We start from the raw sequence: 24,130 nt of genomic DNA, 5'->3' as shown, positions 1-24,130 counted from the left end.
AGTAACTATATGAATTAGTTTAGAACTAATAACTAATTCTTCCTCATTCAATTTTGTTCTAAAACCATATCTCTCCCCCAAACTCAATATCCTCAAGAAAACTTAACAATTTATGTCTCAAAAATTTCTTGATTTGTGGGACGAAAAACTTATAGTATTCAAAACCTTAAACAATATATAATGTCACAAGTCATAACTGAATTGATTCTAATAATTGAACTTAAAAGACACATTGAATCATCATTTGAAAATAGAACTCAAAATATCTTGACTTATTCAAAGAGAAAAAAAATTCAAACGATGATTCACCAAATTGTCTTTTAAATACAAAAAAAAGGTAGTAACGACAATTTAAAATTGGTTCAAAAAATGAATAAAGCAATCTTTAAAGACTTTGTCCATTCTAAATTGATATATCTTTCAACATCATTGGACATAAGTCAGTCAAGACTACCTTTCTTTATTTGCCCTTATCTTTTGAGGTATTTTCCGAATGAGCACTATTTTATTTTCTCTTGCTTCAGCCTTTCCTTATTTGCACACTTTATGAAATGATCACTTAAATGATCATTTCTAACTGTAACAGTTATAAACTTAATTGTGAAAAGAAAATACTAAATATTGAATTCTCAAACAAGTCATATGATAGTCGAAATTACTGAATTTTCGAACAAGTCATATGATAGTTGAAATTATAGTGTCTTAGCAAGATTAAATATTTACATAATGTGCTCCTAACATTTTCTTTGCCTAATAATCTTAATGAAATACGCACTCTCCAATGAGAGCTTGTCTTTCTCTATATTGCTTTAAAAGCACTTTAGTTTAAGCAAAGAAAATATGACAAAAATATGTCTTCTTAAATAACACCTCAAATATATATGATATCTTAGCTTTATGATCACATGTGACCTATAGAATTTGGTGTATACTCACTTGTCAAACTTGATTCTCACATTGGATACTGAATTTGTGAGAGAATGTGAGTTTTACCATCCTTATCTAAGGTCTAGATCCAAGAACAATATCAATGTTCTTCTTTAAATCCTAAAAATTAGAATTTTAAGAGTTAAAATTTTTTTTAACTCAAATTAGCAGATACACAAACTATATTAGCTTAAAGAGAACAAAAGTAGCCAAATGTACTCACCAAAATACTTAGTGCACTATCAATATCAAGTCTTTAAACAATAATATCAATTGCTAGCGGTATTTTATAGCATTGATCAAACAATGACAATTTACTTTGACAAAGAATAAATTCTTATAATTGTCAAATGTTTTCCATCACAGGTGTCGATGTAAACTCTTAAATAGTTAAATGAGTTTACACTCACACAACATTAGCCGACATGTCAAAATTAATCAATTATAAGATATGCACAATTTATCTTTATTTGTAAATTAAAAAACAAAAACAAGATACCAAGCGCACCATTACACAATCTTTTGACTGCTAAGAATTAATTGCAAGCGGTACTCTCAGTGCAATGATCAAATATTTGGTAATAAGTCCTGTCAGATAATGGGTGCCTTCTGACATCCTCATTACCCACATGGAAAAACTTAATAAATCTTGTCAGATAATGGGTGCCTTTTGACATCCTCATTACCCACATGAAAAATTTAAGAATTACCACATATTTATCATCACAAGTTGTAAATTAAAAGACCAAAAAACAAGAATGATCAAATTACATGAAAACACAACCATAAACTTCATTGATCAAAAGAAAACTAAATTTCATCCAAAATAGGATCCGAAAATATCAAGCCAAATATTATAACCTTTTTCAAACAAAAGCAATCTCATTTTTCTATACAATATCATGCTTTTGAAGACTTTTGGCAAACCAAATTCACCAAGGTTTAACAGAAAACAAAAAAAACTGGAATAGTTTAATTTAAGAGATCCAATAAACTCGAGATTTGAATAACTGAATGCTAAATTGAACCAAATAGTAATAAAAAAAAAAAAACGAAGTATTCTCAAATTTTAAACCGACAAGCATTTAACTTTGAATTCTGGACGTGCGTGATCATGATGATTAACGAATATGAGAAACAAATAGACATCAAAGAAGGATGTCGACCAATGAAAAAAAAAAGCATCGTTCATAAAGGACCAATAAGAAAGTAATAGGCATCAATTTACACCAATTGACAAATATGCAACAATAAAAATTCACCGTAGGCACAGGGGCGGATGCAGACTTTAGGTACATGTGGAGCTAAAATTTCAAATAAATAATAATACAAACAATTTTTTTTAATCGACAAATATTATTACCTCATTGTTTGATACAATACATTACAATGAAAATCATCTTATATCCATTTGTTGAAAATGAGATAAAAATGACATCATTGCTAATTGTTAATAGAGCATCTCTTAACATTACTCATTTTATTACATAGATTACTCTTCACAACTTTCATAGCGGAAAAAACATGTTCAACACTTGCAGTTGCTACCGTGCGTGTGTGCTATATGTGTTATATCTACTAAAAATTAAAAAATAGGGAAAAACATGTGGAGCTATAGTCCCACATAGCTCCAACATGCATCCGCCCCTGAGTAGGCATCGTGAACAAATAGGTATAAATAAAGTCATCAATCATGCCCACCATAACAACAAAAATTCAACCGAAACATGGATCATCAATAGTATACTTCAATCGAATATATTTGAAACATAAAATCCTAAATCTTAATAGATCAAACATGAAGACTGCTCTGATACCACTTGTTGGAAATTTAGGTCTTAATAAAAACAGATTTCATAAAACATGTTCAACAATTATGAATCAATAGCGGAAGCAAACAAAGCATTGAACATGATTATGATCGGATCTACGACATGTTTGATTTATCAAGGATATTAAGAATTAGGGTATTAGGAATACCTGGATAAAGCTTTCATGTAGCCCTCTCGACAACGGCAATAAGGAGAGGAGAAGGTAATCTGAAACAAACATCAACATCAACACGGTTAGCGACGGCTAATTTGGTTCTTCCTCAACCGGTACCTTTATGCCTCAAGTTCTCTTTAGATGAGGACAAGAGAGAGTTCGCCGTGTACGGTGTATTGGGGACCATAGCCTCTTTTATATTGGATGGCCATTAGGGTTTCCCATTATTCCGTTAATGGGTCATCCGGACATCCACCCATATTGAGTCCATATCCATTAATTAATTAAGGGAAATGTTAACCAGTGCCCCCGGGGCACTGGTTAAGGAGTTAAATATAGTAGTATCTTGTATTGAAAGTTGTGCTGTCATTGCATTAAAAGCTTAAAAAGTGTTCTTTTTAACTTAAAATTTCCACTTTTAGCTTCCTTAACCAGTGCCCCGGGGGCACCGGTTAACATGACCCATTAATTAATATTCTAAATAGAAATCTAATAAGCCTTATTACTTAAGTTGATCACTAATCAATTAAGGCTCCAAATTGATAAATAGCCAATATAATTATTATTACGATATTTGGCCACATAATGATATTGGAATATAATAAAATAATAAAATATTCCAACATTTTAAACTCTTAAATGCTTAAAAGATGCTCTTTTTTAATACAAATTTTACCTTTTTTTTAACTAGTGTCTCAAAGACATTTGTTAGGATGACACTAATTATTTTCAACCTAATGAAGCACTACAACAAATTAAAGTTGTAAAAATCTTAAAAAGAGATGTTTGTTTGACACTAATCTTCTAAGTTCTTGCATCGAATAAAATTATAATCTAATGATCACTCTACTAATCACGACCAGTATAATAAGAAAGTATATCATTTAAAGTTTGAACATGAATGCTCACATCATATAAGAACCTACTAGTAATATTCAAAAAGTACAGTTAATAGTTTTTTATTTTTTTTTTTATTTTTAAGGAGAGTGCAGTTAATAGTTGATTGACGGCAAATGGAAAAACTCAAATAATGGAACAATGTTGAGGCAAAACAATAGCAGAAGAGACTAAACATAGCCGACAGACATATTTAGAAGCTAATTAAGATAAAGGAACATTATGGAGGTTTGACAAAATAAATGAGAAGACAAGTGAAACCAACTATTCTTTTAGACGAATTCCTTTTAGTCATAGCATTATTTTGATGGAATATTTATGTTCAAACAAAATAATAGTTGCTTTCATTTGAGAATAAACAGACCCAATTTTTAAAGTATATGGAAAAACCATATAGAGATTTGAGATTTGAAATTCCTCATTGACGATACAAATATACTTTCAATCAAATTTCACTTTTTTCTTATAAGAAGTAAAAATAAATATATTAAAAAATTATGAGAACCAAGCATAAGGTGTGCTTTAAGTGGGTTCAACAAAGTAGCAAGTCACATGACTATAAAGCAGAGACGGACGTAGAAATATTGTAGAACGAGGGTCATGTGTATATATATTTCTAACAATAAATATATTATATATGCAATATTTTTGGTAGCTTTTCTTTACAAAAATTAAGAAAATAAAATAAGTGTTTCAAAAAATATATTGACTATAACTTCTATAATTGTTAACTTAAGTTCATTTAATTTGAAGAATACAATTTTTGATCAGATTTTACTTATTTTGTTAAAATTCTAAATTACCAAAGCCTCATTGCTCTCAAAATTGTTTAGTTAAAAAAATATCTTTTAAATACATCTATTATTATTATTATTATTATTATTATTATTATTATTATTATTATTATTATTATTATTTTTTGTCCGTACCAGTTCTGAGTTGACTGTTCGATGCACGAGGAAGAGGATCAAAAGGTCCCGTTCCCAGTCCGTCCCCCGACCGGCACGCGTCGACCCGCTCTCGCCGCGGGAGCATTATTATTATTATTATTATTATTATTATTATTATTATTATTATTATTATTATTATTATTATTATTATTATTATTATTATTATTATTATTATTATTATTATTATTATTATTATTTACGGTATGCTTTTTCTAGTTCTTTCAAAAAAATAATAATATAACTATGCTAGTATGTGAAGAAATTTTATGAGGGTATGGAAAAACTAAAAAATATAGCCTTCAAATCTCAACGTGGGTCCGTCCGGGCTATAAAGTTAAGATGTGTCTCAAGTTGACTCAACAAAGTCATATCTCAAAGTAAGACTATGTTGTTAGCCTTACTTTGATTGTAGATTGTTTTCGGTTAACAACTTAAAATAACACAATCTTTAAAATAGCATTATAAATATCTATATTGTTAATCCATTTAGATAGACATGTTGATGTTGGATTCTGACCTTGAAGTATGATTCTCTCGAGGTTTCGATTTTCTTTAATATCAATTTCTACTAATCTAACTTCTTAAAAAAATATCTACATTGTTTATACCATTGTATACATAATGTAATTTTTTTTTTTTTTACTACATATAACTAAATCCTAGTGGGAAAAGTACTATTTATCGTGTTTAGTATTGGTGTATAAATGGTATTTTATGTTGCAATGAACAATCAAAAAAAAGACAAGAATAAAAATATGAAAGAGGGAAAAGGACAGGAGTACCCTCAAGTAATGAGTTTGAGATGATGCCATGCATCCATTAGTGGGAATCTCAAGAGAAGTCGTTTCTGTCTCTTTGCCTCTCCTTTGGCTTTTAAACACTAACTTGCTAGCTAACTTTCTCTCATCATCACTCAAAAACTAAACAATACTTACTTCCTTCTATCAACACACACACATCATGTCTACTCACTTCTCCACCCACTACCACCTTCCCTCATCACCTTCTTCTAAATACCATTTCTCTTTTCCATCTAATTTCTCTTCCTCTTCTTCTCTCTTCCTTCAACTCTTCTCCAAATCCTCTCTAGGTATGTCTAATATCCAATTCATTAAATTCTTATATATATCGTGGTGTATGTTATTCTTTGTTGCTCCTAATTACATACCATAAATAAATTTTCTCTATTGACTTTTAAGTTGTGGATTTGATCTTTTTCTTTAAATATTGCATGTTAGTTTATTATATAGGGACATTATTCTATAACCCCAAAAAAATTAACATTTAACCACAAAGTTACATGCTAACTAATTTTATTATAAACTAGAGCTAAAAGCCAATTGGAATATCATCATAAAATTATTATTTTTTGATACTTAACTTCAACTTACTTTATTTCCATCTCCTTGCATATTTATATGAGAAATGATATTTTGACAACCACTTTTTGACAACTTTTGGACAACTTTCTTTCTCATACTCACATGATGTTGTTATCCTCTCTCTTCCTTTTTCTCTCTCCATTGTTTTTGACCAATAAGAAGTGAGAAAAACAAGATTGTCAACAAAGTTGTCATCAAATGGATGTCAAAATATCATTACTCTATTTATATACATGGCTTTCTTTTGTTTATTCAAAAGAGAAAAATTAACTAACTTAATCATGAGCTTAACTTAGTTAAGAACTTAATGACTTTGGCTCTATAACTTTCACCATATACTTGTTATTTTTTGTTACTTAAAATCAACCCTTACTTTATTCTCCTCCCCTTGCATGTGTATATATACATGTCTTCTTATGTTTTTGTGGAAGAGCAAAATAAACCAATTTTGGAACTTAACTTAGTTACGAACTTTAGTGATTTTGGTTCAATATATAACTTTTAGCTTTCGAGATTTCACCATCACTAGCCTACCATAGTTGTGATATGTGTACTTGTCTATTGTTTTTTACCTTAACTCAAACTGAAAATGATATAAAAAGAAAAATAAAATAATACTTCCCTTCCAAAACCAACAAAATTAATGTTATTTTTTTATATTTTTATATTATTATTATATATAGGTGCTGTGTCCTTAGTTGCTAAAGACAAACAAGAGAAAAGATGCAGAGCTATATCCAAATCAAGGACTCAAGGTATATTTAGTTGAGATTCTTAAAACAATAGTGTTTAATATTATTTAATTTTTGTAAAAAAAAATATATTATTTAATTAAATAAATTAATGTTTCTTTCTACTTTGCAGAATATCAAGATGTATTTCAAACTAATGTAGCAACTTTGAAGTTGAGTGAAATTAATGTGGAGAATGACATAGTCATTGATGATGAGAAGGAGGTGCAAGATATAAGGGTACTTTTAAGATTAAAAAATAATATTTATTTAGTGTTTCTCTGTTTTTTTTTTTTTTTTTTGACCAATTGAGTTTCTCTGTTTATGTTCTCTGTTTTGTGACCTTTTCAATTACACTTTCTAATGTTCTTTTCTTATGCTTTTTCATTTGGTTATTACAAATGATTAATTAGTATTTTTTAATTTTTTTTTCTTATGCTTTTTCAATTGGTTGCTAAAATTGATTAATTAATATTAAATTTTTTTGATTAAGAAAAGGTTGGTTTAGTGAACAAAATCAAATCAATACTGAATTCAATGGAAGATGGAGAGATAACTATATCTGCTTATGATACTGCTTGGGTTGCTCTTGTTGAAGATGTTCATAATAGTGGTACTCCTCAATTTCCCTCAAGTCTAGAATGGATTGCTAAAAATCAACTTCAAGATGGTTCATGGGGTGATAGTCAATTATTTTCTGCTCATGATCGAATCATTAACACATTGGCTTGTGTTATTGCTTTAAGATCGTGGAACATGCACCCCGAAAAGTGCGAGAAAGGTAATATATGTTAGTCGTGTTATAATGATTTTAAATTGCAGCTAAGTCGCAAATATTTTCACCATAGAGAATTGTGGTCAAATGCGACTGATATTATCTCAATTGCAGTTACATGGATATCAAAAATTTGATGTTGCGGTTCAAATCGCAGCAAACCTTTGCGAAAAATATGCTATATCACTAGATTTATTTGTTTCACATATGGTAATTTCATTTTGTTAATCAATTTGTAATTATTAATTTTATATTTAGGTATGACATTTTTTAGAGAGAACCTTGGCAAGCTTGAAAATGAGAATGAAGAGCACATGCCAATAGGATTTGAAGTTGCTTTCCCTTCACTTCTTGATAGAGCTCGTGGATTGAATATTGATGTTCCAAATGATTCTCCAATATTGAAAAACATTTTTGGAAAGAGAGATGAAAAACTCAAAAGGTACCTTAGTTGTAGTCATAATTATGTTTGTGCTAGCCCATATCTTTTTTCATAATTGATTTCAAAAGTAACCTTATCTTATGATCTTGGAAATCAAATTAAAGTATATTTACAAGTCACTACTTCTTTATTAGTTGAGTTATATTTTTTATACTTCAAATTAATATATCACATTTTTCTTTAAGTCCTTGAAAAAATTGATTTTAATCCTTATATTATTTTATATTTTTTTGCATTTGGGAAAGTTTTTTAGTCCCTGTAAAATTGGGGGACATGAAGAAAAATGAAAAAAAATTATAAGATATACATTAGATGATGATGTTGTTGTTTTGAGATATAGTTTAACTAGAATGAGGTTTTCTTTTTGGAATATACTCTCTCTAGAATGAAATATAAGTAAAGTGGTATTTTAAAAACTAATGTATGTGTTAATATTAGTCCACATACATCAACTTTTCACTTATCTTTTTGCACATATTTCATTTTTATCATCAAAATTACTTTTATTTATATATTTTGACCGTATTGTATCATGAATTTTTAAAAAATTCTGCATCGTCGTATCGGTGTCGCATCAGAATTTCATGACAAGACCTGAAAAGCAAAAGAAAAAAAATAATCCATATTTGCAGGAAAAATTCATATTTAAACATTTCTTTTAAGTTGTGCAATAATTAACATGTGTGTGTCATTATTGTGGTGTGTGGGCCTTGATTTTGTGTTATGTTGGGATAGAATACCAAGAGAGATAATGCATAAAGTGCCTACAACTTTGCTCCATAGCTTGGAAGGGATGTTAGGCTTGGATTGGAAACAACTTCTAAAACTACAATCTCAAGATGGATCATTTTTGTTTTCACCATCTTCTACGGCCTTTGCACTTATGCAAACTAAAGATGAAAATTGCCTCAAATACTTGAATAATGCTGTCAACAAGTTTAATGGGGGAGGTAAAGTGCTACTACCTTTTAGCCTGACTCTTAGCTTTTTATTTCACCCTTCAACGTTCATGCATACCCTCTTTTTTCTAGTAGCTATTTATCTTAACAACAATTTGTATGGTTAACAAAGTTTGAATATGTGGTTAATAATGTTTAATGAATAATTAATTAATATAATAAAATATTGCAACAAATTAATTATTTCTTAATTAGCTACAATTTTGAATTTCATTAATCACAATTTTCGAATATATATTTAAAACTAATTGTCGCTAATTATTAATATCATGTATATATCAGAATAGTTGAGAGCATAGTCTAGAAGTCCTAGCTCAACTGGCAAATTTCGAAATTGTAAGACTGGACGTCGTGACCTGGGTTTGAACTCAGGACCTCACAGTTCTGTGTGAGTTTAATTTCAGTGGATTACCACTTCATCTAAGACAAAAAAAAAAAAAAAATAGTTGAGAGCGTATATATTGGAACACAATCTAGATGGTTAACGATTATATGTAAATTTGATCGACACTTAAAAATTGTGATTAACAATGACATTCAAAATCATGATAATTAACCACATATTTTAACTACATTAACCATCTAAATAGTTGCCAAAATTTGTTGTTAAATTTTTGTATAAAAACATTAATTATGTTTTTCTATATAATATCTATGATGATGTCATGCCTTGTGGAATAATATCTCTACTAATATGGCGCATGCATAATTTTTTTTCTTTCTTTCGAAAGATTCATGCATGATTTGTTTATTTATGTCTATATATCAGTTCCAAATGTGTACCCAGTCGATTTGTTTGAACATATTTGGGTGGTTGACCGGCTTGAACGCCTTGGGATATCTCGATATTTTCAACAAGAGATCAAAGAATGTATGAATTATGTTTCAAGGTAGTTTTTTAGTTAATGATGACCCTCAAATTAATATTTTGCAATTATACCCTTTTGAACAAATTAATTGAATATAAGCAATTGAAATTTCAGATATTGGACTGAAAAGGGCATTTGTTGGGCAAGAAATTCAAATGTTCAAGATATTGACGACACAGCAATGGCTTTCAGGTTACTAAGATTACATGGTTACCAAGTTTCAGCCGGTGAGTATTTACTAAGTTGAGCACATAATACACTTTTGGCCCAAATTTCGCATTTTTTTGTCATGTAGTATAGTGGCAAGACTCACACACTATAATTGTGGAAAAATGAAAAATTTAGGGTTCGATCTCCAACCTTTAACTGTGTGTTTGGATTGAGGGTTTAAGAGGGGTAAGGATGAGAGAGTTTACTTTTCTTTTTTAATTTACAGACTATATAACATGTTTTTCTAAAATAAATTAAGTGTGATTGAAGTATGATATGCTCGTTTATCAAGTTAATATGTTAACATTTTAAAAAATATTTCATAGTGTCCGTAATTTAAAAATGAAAAGTAAACCCTCCCCTCTTTCCCCTCCTAAACCCTTCATCCAAACACACCCTAAATAAGTGCGACTAACATGCACAATTGCAAATAATATATATGCCACTACTAAAAAAACATAAATTAGAGAGGATAAACGTGAAAACTCTCTCTAAATCCACCGGTGAATTAAAGATAGATTTTACTATTTTATCCATCACTAAATTTCTTCTCTAATTTTCTTTTTTTAAAATGCAGTATCAAATTTATTTAACTGCTTTCTTATGGGATGCTAATGAATTTTGATTTCATATTTTTTGATAGATGTGTTTAGGCACTTTGAGAGAAATGGTGAATTCTTCTGCTTTGCTGGTCAATGCACACAAGCTGTGACAGGAATGTATAATCTTTATAGGGCAACTCAAGTACTATTTCCAGGAGAGAGAATTCTTGAAAATGCCAAGCACTTCTCTGCCAAGTTTTTGAAGGAAAAGAGAGAAGCAGATGAACTAATAGATAAATGGATCATAATGAAAAATTTGCCTGATGAGGTAAATATTTCATGTCACTACAACATGAAAATAACATATATGTAGAGGGAATCTTAATTGAAATTGTTAGGTTAAACTATAAAACGAGGAATGATCCTATGCAACCTTAGGTTATATATAGTTGGATAATTTTTTTTGTTTCAATTTTTTTTTAGATTAGATAGGCATAGTTGAAGCTTGTTAAAGTTAGTTACAAGTTTATTTGAATTACTTTAAAAAATTCCAAATAAATCTTAAAAATTTTAACTATATTTATAGCATTATCTCTATAAGTTGACAGATAGATTTAAAAATTTGAACAAACATTGCCGTTGTGAGTACTAATTTGACATTGGAAATTTAAAATTTCAAGATTTTTGCTTCGACAAAAAAATTTCAAGACTTAAAGTATCTAAAAGTTAGATACTAATTTAAAATATTCTTTGATAGAATGTACTCTTTCAGGTCATATTTATAAACAAAAATCAACTCTTTATATTCATTGAATAACTAATGCATCTGATCTATATAAAAGTCAGATACATTAATTATTCAATGAATCTAAAAAAATATTTTTATCTTATAAATGTGACCAGAGGAAGTAATATATACAATAACGTAAGGTTATTAATGAATGACATTTGGAGGACAAAGATGATAGTGTCATGCAAATTATGGGACCATTTTAGGAGTTTACTTATGTTATATAGGACCACTTTGAAGTACTATTTAGTTAGGTATACTAGTTGTTTGAAATTGAAACCCAAGAATGCATGAAGTGGTACTAATGAATAGTGTGTCTCCCTATGTTGGGCAGGTGGCTTATGCATTGGACGTGCCATGGTATGCAAACTTAGGTCGTGTAGAGACAAGATTTTACATTGATCAATACGGTGGTGAAAGTGATGTATGGATTGGCAAAACTCTTTATAGGTACTTTTCATTCTGCTTCTCTAACTAACATCCTTTTTATTGTCTTTTTATGATCAGAATTTCTGTGTTAGTTAAATATACAAACAAGTGCCTACCATGCATTGGATTAATTTCAATTTCTGTGTTAGTTAAATATACAAACAAGTGCCTACCATGCATTGGATTAATTTCAATTTCTGTGTTAGTTAAATATACAAACATGTGCCTACCATGCATTGGATTAATTTCAACCTATTCATCAATGCCAACCATGCCACAATGCATATTCTTTTGAAAAAAAAAAGTGATATTTATTAAGGTTTTACATTTTTATATTTTGAGTTTTAATTTTTTAAAAAATGATATAGAAAATAATACAATATATAGAATTTAATCCACACATGCATTATTATAGGATAATACGACTTATCTGTTTATTATTCAACTTGGCACATAGCAAAATTAAGTAGTGGTCGTTTTATGATTATTTATACATACTAAAGAAACTAATTCATTTGATTACTTTTGATAAAATTACTTTTTCTTATCATATAATAAGATTTACTCTTTAAAATTTGAACGTAAATATATAATATTGTAAGAAATTCATGATGAATTAACTTTTTTTAAAATGAGAATCAACATCTTATTAATTAAAAAAAGTAATTTTTTTAATATTTTTTTAAATAATGCTAGAAATATACATTCAAGCCTAGGGTTTTTTTCTGTCCTTGGTGAATTTCTGAAACCCAACTAATTTAAACTTTTTCTTGTAAAAAAATGCACTTTTTAACACATTCTATTTGATTTGTTAAAGTTCATATTCTTATTTTTTTTTTTTTTTATCATTTCATAATTAAGTGTTACTTTTTCTTGAAATTTTTTCATAAGTTTAATTATTCGTTTTTTCAAAGGATGGCAAATGTGAACAACAACAATTATCTCGAGCTTGCTAAAATAGACTACAACAATTGCCAAGCACAACATCTAAAAGAGTGGAGCATGATTCAAAAGTAAGATTAATCTTAAAATTTAGATCGGGTCTAACTCGATCATCGCTCTTCTGCTATCCCCTTCGAGCTAATACTCATTTTTGCACTGATCACATTTATTAGGTGGTACTCAGAATCTAGACTGGGAGAGTTTGGATTGAGCAAAAGGGATCTTTTGATGGCCTATTTTTTAGCAGCAGCAAGCATATTTGAGCCTGAAAGGTCTCATGAGAGACTTGCATGGGCCAAAACCACAGCATTGCTTGAGACAGTTACTTCTTATATTAGGGACGATGATTTGAAGAAAGACTTTGTTAAAAAATTCAATGACTACATCAACCGGCGAGACTATTCCATTGGCTGGTAAGTTAATTAACTTAAAGAACTTTGTTAATATATTAGATAATTGAAAAATAATAAACCAATTTCTAATTTTAATTTATTTTTGTTGAAAAAATGTTAGTGTTAATTAAGGGATAGTTTGTTAGTAATAGAGATTGAACCCTAAATCTCTTTCTAAATTGCTAAGCATCTAAACTCTATAAGGAGAACGATGTGACCAAATCCTAGTAATGTGCTCTAACAGTTGTTACTTTTTTTTTTTTTTTTGAGTAATTAGTCCTTACTCGAAAGGAGTCAAAAACCCTAATTACCCGATTAGCACCTAGGTCTTTTTTATACTTGCTAAAAATAGGTAAATTTTATACTTTTAAGATACTTCCAAATTGGCTTCCAAATAATGTCACTTAGCTTTCTATAATTATTGAAGCATGGCAAATTATGTGCCCTCAAAGATCAAGCTTATGTAACTTAAACATGCTTATTATGTTACATAATACGTAATGGTTTTTGGAAACTTATCGTGGTGTACGTTTAAAGTTTGTATGTAACATGTCCCTTTCAATTAGTGCCTATTGATGTGCAAATATTAAATGGCCATCCTTTAACCAAGGTTTTGCTCCATGTTGACTAACACCTTTTTTTCTTTCTGATTCCCAATCATTTCGTAGACTAGGCACGAAATTGCCCTGTCCACCTAAAGTGGATATGCAATCTTGCTAGTATCTTCTATTTTGGATAGAATTTAGTGCATACATTAATTACATGATGATTTAATTCATATGTTTTCCACTTTTAGTCAATCATAATCATCTGGTCATTATAGAAGTTTGATTTTCATTTCATCTAGCTTAAAAATCAAACAAATGGTGATTTGTGATTAATTGATAGTGCATCAAAATTATTATCTTAATTAAATGGAAGTAAAATTAATTACTGTTTCGTTTTGACTATAGAGAAATTGAATAGTATCATATTTTTTTTTGGGTTATGAATAGTGTCATTTTTTATGTGTATGAATGAGTGCAGGAGGTTGAACAGGAACAAAACAGGACATGATCTTGCGGAGACACTTGTCGCAACCATAGATCAAATATCATGGGATATACTTGTCTCTTATGGTCATGAAATTGGATATGATATGCATCAATGTGTGAGTCTTCCAATCCTCAATCCTTTTGATTAATATAAGAATTTGGATGATTTGTTGTTAGTTATTACCATACTTTTGGAAAAACTCTTGTATTTAATTTTAGCACAATTTAACAACATAAAACATTTCTTACAAACAAAATAAAACAAACACATACATCATGTCAAAAACAATAAAACATTGAAATGACATCCTTATTTATTAATTTTGTTAAGTCTGCAACAACTTAACGTAATTTTTTTTCCTCCACTAATCCCTTACTCCCTCCGGTCACTATTATAAGCAAATTTTGACTTTTTAGGTTTCAATAAATGGTGTATGTGGTCTATATTGTAGATCATATACATCATTTATTGAATGAATCTAAAAAGTAGTAATTTGCTTATAATAGTGACCGGAGGGAGTATTAGGTTTGCAACAACTCAATCCTAAAATTTTGGCTCTAAATTTGCATCATTAAATGCTAATCCACAACCCTAAAATTTTGGCTCTAAATTTGCATCATTAGTTTGTGGTTATCCATGCTACCTCAACAAAAACCCTAATATTTTCCTCTTTTTTTTCTTTCCTTATTTATTAATCCTTATTTATTAATTTTATTAGGTCTGCAGCAACTTAACCTAATAATTTCCCCCTAAAATGCTGCATTAGGTTAGCATCAATTTAACCTAACAAATCCCCTCTAAAATGCAGCAATCCCTGATATTTCTCTTCACTGATGAGCTTTTCATTCCTATCCTGTTGTGTCATCGTTTGTATATATCTATTGTTTCTGTAGACTTTTTTTTTACAAGATGTTGTACACTTATTTAATACGTTTACAAACAGAATACTCTAATTTCCATGCAAACTCGGCTAAAAATGTTATATCACACGCTTTCACTTTGACAACAAATTATAAATCAAACAAAAATCATTAATTAGAAAATTCATTGTATTTAATTTCATGACGAATTTTTTTTATATTTAAGTTATACAACAACTGTATAATTTTGCTAATTTAATAACGGGTATGAATTCCTACGTGTCTGGGTATTTAAAAAATGTTTATTTTATTTTATGTGTCTTAATAATTTTACAAAATCCAGTTAATTTCATCCGCTTATGCATCTATTTTATGTTTTTTATTCTATTTGTGTGTACCTATTAAGATATTCGTCCCGTACTGATTAATGGTCAATTTTATTTGCTGATACCACACATACCGAATTTCACTCATCCTTAATTATATGTCTAACCCGGGCAACGCCGGGTAAATAGACTGATTTTTTTTTATAATCATGTCTATTATTGGTAGGAAAAGAAAACCTAAGCGATACTCCCTCCGTCCCGGAATATCTGACCCATTTTCTAAAAAAAAGTGTCCCAAAATAACTGAGTCATTTCAATTTTCAATACAACTTTCATCATTCCCAATACAATATAACACTAAATAATACTACTTTTATCATTCCCAATACAATATATTCCACTTTCCCCTTTATTTATACATTTTTCTTAATCTGTGTGAAATGAGCCAAGGGGTCAGATAAATTGGGACGGAGGGAGTACTATTAATGAAGTGGGAGAGTCTATTGGATATGATTTGATAGGATTTCACAATAAAAAGTACTTAAAATAGTGTAACAAAATGTGGTGCAAAGATTCCTCTTAATTAAAAACAAATATTCAAGTTTTGGTCAAAAAATAATTCAAGTTATTGATAATATTTTTTTTATTGAAGTTTGAAGCATTAAAACTCATTTGTATTTCCTTTAATTAAAAAAAAAACTCATTTGTAATTTTATTTACTTTTTCTCTAATGATTTTATCTTTACTGTTGTCCTACCAATTGGCCAACTGAAAAAGAAATTCATGGCTACAATAAATGGAGAATCAAATATTGGTTCAAATATCTTAAGCATTTTAACTTTTTTCTTTCATGTTATTGTAGTGGAAAAAGTGGCTTTCAAGTTGGCAAAATGAAGGAGACAAATGTGAAGGAGAAGCTGAGCTTTTGGTAGAAATAATAAACCTAAGTGCTGGCCATTGGATTTCTGAGGACCAAATATTCAATCCACAATACAAGCATCTTCTTCAACTGACTAACTCTATATGCCATAAGCTCCATTGCTATCAAAAGGACAAGGTTAGTGACAACACGCAAAAACTTGTATGAATCAAATTCTCCATGATCATGAAATAACACATTTTACACAATCACACAATCTAGACCGTCAAATCAAATTATAAGTCGACACATGTTCCCACTTTGATTAGTCAGAACAAAAATACAATGTTGAAACGTGAATCGTCTTAGTTTGATCACAGAGTCTTGATAATCAACTACGTGAACATAGAGAATCTACATCCTCTGGTAGCTATTATAAGAAAAAATCAACATTTTAGATTCATTTATTAAATAATATATGTGGTCTATAATGAAGGTCATATGCATAATTAATTGAATGAATCTAACATGTCGCTTTTGCTTATAATAGTAACCGGAAGGTGTACGTCTCATTATACCTAAGGACAAGTGAGATAAATTCCAACTATTCTCTTTTTATATTCTTTGCATGCTCATAATGCATTCTTTTTAATTTCTTCACTTGTCCATATCAATATCCCCCGTGACTTTTGGATATATTGCTACATTGCTATTTGACCATGATATTTACTTTTCACAAAATACTCATAATTGAAATTCTTATCTCTTGTCACTACATGATTGAAATTCGAAATTTCAACATCAACCAATAGAAATTTTGTCGATTAATCATGTGCCGCATTCCGCACAGTCTTCAATTTTAGCAAACCATGCTATTTATGGGATGAAATATAATAGTATACTAAAATTTTGTCGATTAGTCTTGTGCCGTATCATGTATAGTCTTCAACTATAGAAAACCATGATATTATTCATAGACCCTTAAGAAAAATGATATTATTCATAGAATGATTTATAATATAGTAAAATTTTGTCCTTTAATATTGTGCCGCATTATGTACAGTATTCAAGTTTAGTAAACTGTGGTATTTATGAAATAAAACATACTATTTAAAGTATTGGTAAATCACTTAGGGTGCGTTTGGTTGCGAAAAGAAAATAAGAAGAGAGAAAGAGGTGAGAGAGAGTAAGGGAAGATAGAAAGAGGTGAGAAATAGAGTAGATTTGATGTATTGTTTGGTACAAGTGAGAGAGAAGAGAAATAGAGAAGAGAGAAGTGTTGATTATTTTTGAAAGTACAAGAATGTCCTTAAAAAAATCCTCTCATCAAATTATTTTATTTTTATTTTAATTTAATTAATTAATTGAAATGCCTCAATTATTAAACTGAGTTTATTTTATTTTTACTTAATTATAATTTAATCAATAAAATAATTAATGGTTTATTAATATTAATTAAATGAACCCAAGAAAAAAAGAAAGTCACATGATGATATAATAACAACAACATAGGCGTTCTTTCAAAAAAAAAAAACAACAACATAGGCGTGTTGCACTACATCACAAATTAAAGGGTGAAAAGGTAAAAATACTAAAATGAGCAACTTCTCTAGACTTTCTCTGCTGTTTTGGAGAGAAGAAAAAACATGTGGGCCCCATCTCAAATTTGTCTCTCTTCTCTCTTTCATGTGTGTGCCAAACAAGAGAAAATGCTAGTTTCTCCCCTATTTCTCTCTTTGATATCTCTCTCTTCAGCATTTCTCTTCTACCAAACAAAGTGTCAGGCTTTATTTCGGAGTTTGGAGTGGAGGGAAAGTAAAGGCATTGCGGGGTGAAAAATAAGAGGGAAAATTGAGAAATCATTCAAAATTTTTAAAAGAATAGTTTTTTACATTCAAAATTTTTAAAAGAATAGTTTTTTAAAGAATGATAAATTAATGCATATGATTACTATATTTTTAATTTTAAAAATATTATAACAACATGGATTAAATTTGAAGAATTTATATAAACCCTCCAAACCCCGTCCCCAAACCCTCATTTAATACAATTTTTTAGTTCCCCAAATGAGGAGAGTTTTGTATAATGAATAAAAGTTAAGCCTCTAATGTCCTCCTCTCTCATTTTCCTCTATTTCTTCCACTTGCTTATTCATTTTTTCCCAAGCTTTCCCCTCCAAACTCGCAAACAAAGCCTTATTGATTGGTTTATTCTACTTGATTTATTTTTATGTTTTTCTTACATTTTGTCTATGAAGTATAAGCGGAAAAATCTTAACATTGTAGCCAAAAAAAAAACTTAACATTGTAGCTTTAAGGAACAACGTTCAAATCCGTACTAAATGTTTAATGCTAAAAGTTTTATTTTGTATATTCAAGAGACGAGATTCAAATCTTATATGAGACAATTGTAAAATGATTGTTAGTGTCATAGATACTAATAAAAAGTTCTACTTCTCCAAAATGTTTTATTTAAAAATCTACTTAATTTCTTATTTGCATTTATTTTGAATAAAATTACCAGGAACTTAAGAGCAGCAGCAGTAATTTACGGGAAAACATCATCATCCCAGAAGCAGAGTCAAAAATGCAAGAACTTGTAGAATTGGTGTTCCAACATTCTCCAAATGACATTGATTTCAATATCAAGAATACTTTCTTCACAGTTGCAAAGAGTTTTTACTATGCAGCTTTCTGTGATTCAAGGACCATCAACTTTCATATTGCCAAAGTTCTGTTTGATAAAGTTGTTTAATCAAATTTAATGCCTTGAATAGTTATTACATTTCACCATTATTGTACATAATTACCCTTGATATGATGCTGCGAAAAAAAAAGAGGAAAATATCAATGGTTGTGATTCAATGTGTATATGTTAATATATGTCATTTTTCTAATAAATTTCACATGAACTTTACTAAGTGAGTGATGAGTATTGCATTTTCTTAACTACGGCGCAGTATTATTACTAGTACATGTTGGATGTTGGACTCCCTTCCTCCGCAAAGAAAAGCCCAAATAAGTTAATTTGATATGTCTCACTTATATAAGTGGAGAGAGATCGTAATAGGGTGAGAAGGAGTGTTTTTTTTTTTTTTTGTAAGAGTAACCACCAAAAAGAGGAAAAAATAGTGAAAGCAAATCTCGCTTTTCTCAAACTTGACTCACTAAAATAGTGATTATAGATTCGTCAACCATTGAATCGCGTGGATATTTGCAGAGCAAGTTCGCAACACATGGGTCTTCCTTTTCACTGCTCGAATCAACAAAACAAGGTTTGAGTAGAGAGAAATCTGCTTCGTGCTGAAGAAGTTGCTTTTGTTTTTTTTTTTCTTCCATCTTTCTTGTTCTTATTTGTAAGATTTATTGATTTGGTTGGTTGTTGCACTATGCATCACATTGAGACTCTAATGTACCTTTACTTGGTTATAGTGGAGCTATTTATTTGATCTTGACGACCCTTAGTTTTTATCATTATATTGAGGAGTTTTCCACATTAAAATGTTGGTGTCAATTTGATGGGGCTCGAAATTTTCAGCCCCAGCCCACATGTAGAGGGGGTTTAAAAAGAAGAGAAAATTGGCCCCATATTACATAGGCCCCAACACCAGTAAGCCCATTAAATATAGCATTAGCCCACATGGCACACAAGCCCCAATTTTCAGATTTTTTTTTTCAGTTTTTTTTTTGGAAACCTGTTCCGTTCAACAGCAAGGTCAACGCCGGAGCTACAGTGGCCCGCTGCGGCTCCGGCGACCCACAGTGGTGGACCGGAATTTTCCGACAAAAATGTGGTGGTTGACGGTGGCCGTCACGGTAGCTACCGGAGCTCCGGTGGTGGTTGGCCGGTGGCCGCCGGAGTCCCGGCGGTGAACAGTGGCTGTTTTTTTTTACAGCACAAAAAAAATTAGTTTTAATATTATTTTTTTCCTTCAAAAATCATAAATATAATTAGTGGGCCTTGAAGCCCCTAACACTAAGCCCATAAAAAAATTAATTTAGTGGGCTAGGGCCAAACAAATCTATTTCAACATGGATCCAACATTAAATGAGGCTTGGTGTGGGCTTTTTATATGGGGCTTTGTATTTTGGGGCCTAATTGACAGCTCTACATGTTCTCTTTGTAAATTTTATTTGTGTTGTTGCTGCCGTGTATTTGTTGTCGCTTCTTCTATATACTTGCAAGTTGGAGGAATTTTATTTTTGTTGAATATTGGTGTGTTGTGTTTATGTGTTAATTCTCCCAAGTACAAATATAAAGATGGTTTGTTTGAATGGTACTAATTACAATTTGTGGAAAGGTAAATGAAAGATTTCCTAATCGTAAAAAAATTGAATGGTACTCATCCCTATATCCAGTGTCTACTTGATCATTTTTATTCTTGATTTAAATCATAATCAGTTTCTAAAGAAGTATAGACTTATACATTTGAAATCATAAAGTTGATGTATAATTGATAATAATTTCATGGGTTTCATAAAAAAAGTCCAAGCTCCAATTAAAGAGTTTAGTAACTAATAATATTGAACAAAACCTTAAAACATATACAAAGAAATATGAGAAGAAGAATACTCAAAATGAAACATGATTATAACATGATAATGATCTTATGTAGCTAATTCTAACACATCAAATTTTTGTCAATGCGTGTCTTATCAGTATATTTTGGATAAATTTACAGGTATACTTTTTTATGACATGGTATGTCATTGATGACAGGTTATCTTACGTTATTATTAACATGTTTTCAGTCATTTCAATTAGGTTTTAGCAGGAAAAAGGAGGAGTATTAGAAAGATTGCCTATGATTTCGGGACTTTTGTAATGTTTTCTATATTTGAGTCTGTAATTATAGTTTTCCTAAGACATAGAAATTTTAGGGGGTTTTGAAGTAATTCACGAATAAATCATGCAAATCGGCAAATCAAGAACATTAGAAGATTTGTGAAGACTTTGGGAAGACCAAGAAGGATGATTCAAGAGGCCTCAGGAGACTTTACAGTGGGAGGAATTATGTTCCCAAGTTCCGAGGCAAGTTATTTAAAGACGACGGAAAATCGGAGAAACTGGACCCGGGAAGGAGTGCCATGCGCCTATCACATTCACCATGTATGTGCCTAGGGTCCAATTCAAAAGATTATGTTTAACAAGTTCAAGCACTTGAAATTTTTTGGGAGAAAAGGCATTCACTTTATATGAAGATAATATTGAGGGAATTCAAGAAGAATTAGAAAGGAGGGGTTGAAGTAATTTGAATGGTTTGGTGAGGGATGCAAATAGCTTCATGGCAGTGGAATTCTTTTCAAATGCATATCAAGTGGAAGAAGATGATCCACCATTCGAACCTATGGTAAAAGGAGTTAAGGTGAAGTTAGATGAAGATACAATTAATGACAAGCTTGGCACACTGGCTCCTTTGATTAGTGGTACATAAGAAAGATGGAAAGAGCTTGATGGAATCAAGACTATGAAAGAAATTGGAAAGCTAGAGAAGATTAAGGATGAACTTTGCGTTGAGGAAACCCCCATGGTTGAAGCAAACTAAAGGATACCAACCCACTAAGTTTGGTTTGAACTACATAAAGCCTCTAGTTAGAGCATGTGTGACTTTCTTTGTTCATATACTTGAAAGTTGCGGAAATTCATCTGAATTCCGACTAGTAAGGGTCGTGGCGGTGCAAGCTATCTTAGATGGAGATGATATAAATGTAGGAAGAATCATTGCAAATAATTTATGGAGGATTGCTAATGAAACTAAGGATTCTTTCACTCTTGGCCATTGTAGCATCATTCAATTTTTATGCAAGAAAGCTAGTGTTGATGTGGTGAAGAATGATATGGTTTTGAAAAAGGGTGCTGACATGAACGAAAAATGGTTGGATAGAGTTACAAAAGATCTAGAGAAATTACCCAAGGAACCTAAATATTCAACTAAGGGAAAGGAAAAAGAGCTTGAAGATGGAATGCAAGCTAAGTACTACAATTTAACTTTGAGGATGTCAAATGCAATGATGGACATGAGCAAAACTTTAAACTATCCAACAAGTCAATTTGAAGGTGATGAAACATTGGAGAAAGCAATGAAGGAAGCAAGAGTGGGATCGTCAAAATCATCTCTTTATGCAAAGTACAATGGAGAAAGTGGATTGTTGGAACACCAACATCAGTTGGAGATGAGTGCACTACAGGCAAGGCAAGCAAGAGAGGTCTTGGAATTTCAAGCAAGTGCAAAAGAAACAAATGAGAGTAGGATGCCTTTGGATCTGTTGAACCGAGGAAGTTTTGGGTCTGACACTTTTCTTGAATCACTGACTGATGATATGTGATTGGTTCTATGTAGTCAATCTAATGACTCAACAGAAGCGCTGGATAGGAGGAAACCTATTGATCGTAGGGACTCGGACTTTAAACAAGAGCTAAATGGGAGGCAACCCGTTATCTTTATTTTTCTGCATTTTTATTTTCTGCTAAGCTGAGATGATTTGACTAATCAATTTCTTTTCTTTTTCTTTTTCTGTCATTTGCTCTGGCCTTATAAAAAAAAGTATTATATAATAAAATGTTATTCCTTTGCATTTACAGTTACAACCTTTCCTTTTATGCTTAAATTTGTTTTAGTTTTAGGTATTCATTTCAAAGCATTTACGACGGAGTCTAGTTTACTCTTAAATTCAAGAGCACGATACTTTCAGGGGCTTGCCAGTGAAGGTACTTATAGGATCACCATCTCTTTTACGAATCGCACAGCCGGTGAGATTTAGAGCCAAATATTTCCATATCCATTCTAGGTTGTTAGATACTTAAATATTTCCAATTATGAGTGTTCCATATGAATGCTATGCTTGAACTTGCGACCGTTCTTTACGGACGAATGGTTAGGTTATTATACACACGAGGCAAATTTTCGTTGGTACCTTGAGACTTTCAAGCCACCATTTTATATTCTTATTATCCTTTGTGAAACCACTTTGAGCCTCCAGCTGAAATTTTTTTTCTTGTTACTTAGTGACAAATCATGTCACAATCCAGAACTTTAAATGCACCCTATTTGATTTCACTTGGAGTTAGATAAGTATTATTATGACTGCACATGTTTTGAAACTAAGTTTGGGGTAGCTATTTGGAATTAGCAACATCTTAAGTTTGGGGTGGGGTAATAGTAGAACACATTTGTCAGAAAAAGAAAAAAAATGTAGATTACTATGGATCTACACAAAAAAAATAGAAAAAAGAAAAGAAAAAAAAATCAAGAGCCAAAATTTTTGGTCTCTTAAAAAAAAGTATGTTTCTGTCAAAAATAAAAAGACAAATAGTTCTACTGTTTTACCCATCTTGTTTGAATCAATGAAGGAAGGATGGCAACACGTAAATGTTTAGTAGGAATCCCTAGGTTAGTGAAATAACTCCAAGTTCTTTTGTTAGCCTACTTTTCCAAAATATATCAACCCTTAACCTAAGTAAAGTTATATCCCTGAAAGTCCTCAAAGTGTGTGAATAATTTTAACTTGATTGTCTGTTTAGAATTGTTTCAAATTTATAGCAAGGTACAGTCATGTGATGACTGGAGTGGGAAAATTTCGTGACCAGCCCTACTGGCTTTAGGAGATACATACATGTATCATACAAAAGAGTATGACTGAGAATATAGGTTACTTTCGCGGAGTCGTACCCGCTTGAATGTACTCAGGTAAGTTAGTTGCTGCTCTGCTACAAATGTGATGAATGATTCATAAGCTCAACTACCGAAAATGTATGTTTTTCCTGAAAAAAATGTAAAGAATAAATTATGTTTTTCGTTCATTACTTGAGGATAAGCAACAGTTTAAT

At 30.6% G+C, this 24,130-nt stretch overlaps 1 protein-coding gene across 1 annotated transcript; it reads left to right on the top strand.

Annotated features, from left to right (window-relative positions):
* Positions 1–5,665: 5,665 nt before the first annotated feature.
* On the top strand, positions 5,666–19,227 carry LOC146904205 (ent-copalyl diphosphate synthase, chloroplastic-like). Its single transcript, XM_085724242.1, has 15 exons — positions 5,666–5,850; positions 6,826–6,897; positions 7,007–7,113; positions 7,372–7,654; positions 7,907–8,090; positions 8,826–9,040; positions 9,819–9,939; positions 10,033–10,145; positions 10,772–10,998; positions 11,795–11,910; positions 12,804–12,902; positions 13,005–13,244; positions 14,250–14,373; positions 16,307–16,501; positions 18,827–19,227. Exons 1-15 carry the CDS (start codon positions 5,721–5,723, stop codon positions 19,055–19,057), a joined length of 2,457 nt encoding a protein of 818 aa, XP_085580368.1. The 5' UTR covers positions 5,666–5,720; the 3' UTR covers positions 19,058–19,227.
* The last annotated feature ends 4,903 nt before the right edge of the window (positions 19,228–24,130 follow it).

Source organism: Medicago sativa, chromosome 7 (assembly GCF_051527215.1).
Source record: "Medicago sativa cultivar Bolivia chromosome 7, Bolivia_mono, whole genome shotgun sequence".
In the NCBI taxonomy this organism is placed as follows: domain Eukaryota; kingdom Viridiplantae; phylum Streptophyta; class Magnoliopsida; order Fabales; family Fabaceae; genus Medicago; species Medicago sativa.
Note: the sequence above shows the minus strand (reverse complement) of the source record. Positions and strands in the feature narration are given on the sequence as shown.

Excerpts from the sequence above, each read along its gene's own strand:
- LOC146904205 (XM_085724242.1), top strand. The coding sequence starts at position 5,721 with ATGTCTACTCACTTCTCCACCCACTACCACCTTCCCTCATCACCTTCT. Across the intron at positions 7,655-7,906 it reads CCCCGAAAAGTGCGAGAAAG|GTATGACATTTTTTAGAGAG; the intron begins GTAATATATGTT and ends TTTTATATTTAG. Across the intron at positions 10,999-11,794 it reads TGAAAAATTTGCCTGATGAG|GTGGCTTATGCATTGGACGT; the intron begins GTAAATATTTCA and ends TATGTTGGGCAG.